The 603-nt window shown below is 39.6% G+C and overlaps 1 protein-coding gene across 1 annotated transcript in view; it reads right to left on the reverse strand.

Annotated features, from left to right (window-relative positions):
* The window catches only part of LOC119594668 (tubulin alpha-2/alpha-4 chain-like), a 26228-nt gene that overhangs the window by 7042 nt on the left and 18583 nt on the right, over nt 1-603 (reverse strand). Inside the window, exon 2 of the mRNA XM_037943724.1 lies at nt 16-238. Coding sequence (XP_037799652.1) covers nt 16-238 — 223 coding nt within the window. The remainder of the gene's footprint in view (nt 1-15; nt 239-603) is intronic.

Here is a 603-nt window from a genome sequence, read left to right on the forward strand (position 1 = left end):
GCAGCAGAACCTCACCGATGACTGACGGCTCCAAGTCAACAAAGATGGCGCGCGGCACGTGTTTCCCGGAGCCCGTCTCGCTGAAGAAGGTGTTGAAGGAGTCGTCCCCCTCGCCCACGGTCTTGTCGGAGGGCATGGTGCCGTCGGGGGCGATGCCGTGCTCCAGGCAGTAGAGCTCCCAGCAGGCATTGCCCATCTGCACGCCCGCCTGCCCGACATGGATGCTGATACACTCGCGCTGGTGGGGGAGACGAAGGACGGGTTAGAATACTATATTAATTCTGTAATGATACTATAGTAATACTGTAATAATGATCTTGAATACTATAGTAATACTGTAATAATTATATAGTAATACTGTAGTAGTACTATAGTAATACTGTAATTATAATCTTTAATACTACAGTAATACTGTAATAATACTATAGTAATACTGTATTATACTATAGTAATACTAAAATACTATATAAATATTGTAAAAACAATAAATACTGCATTAATGCTATTTATACTGTATTAATACCAGTTCAATTCTATATAAACACTATATCAATATAGATATATAGAATGATAGATCATGAGGGTGATTTAGTTGATAAATAC

The sequence above is a fragment of the Penaeus monodon genome, chromosome 34 (genome assembly GCF_015228065.2).
Source record: "Penaeus monodon isolate SGIC_2016 chromosome 34, NSTDA_Pmon_1, whole genome shotgun sequence".
NCBI classification, from domain to species: Eukaryota; Metazoa; Arthropoda; class Malacostraca; order Decapoda; family Penaeidae; genus Penaeus; species Penaeus monodon.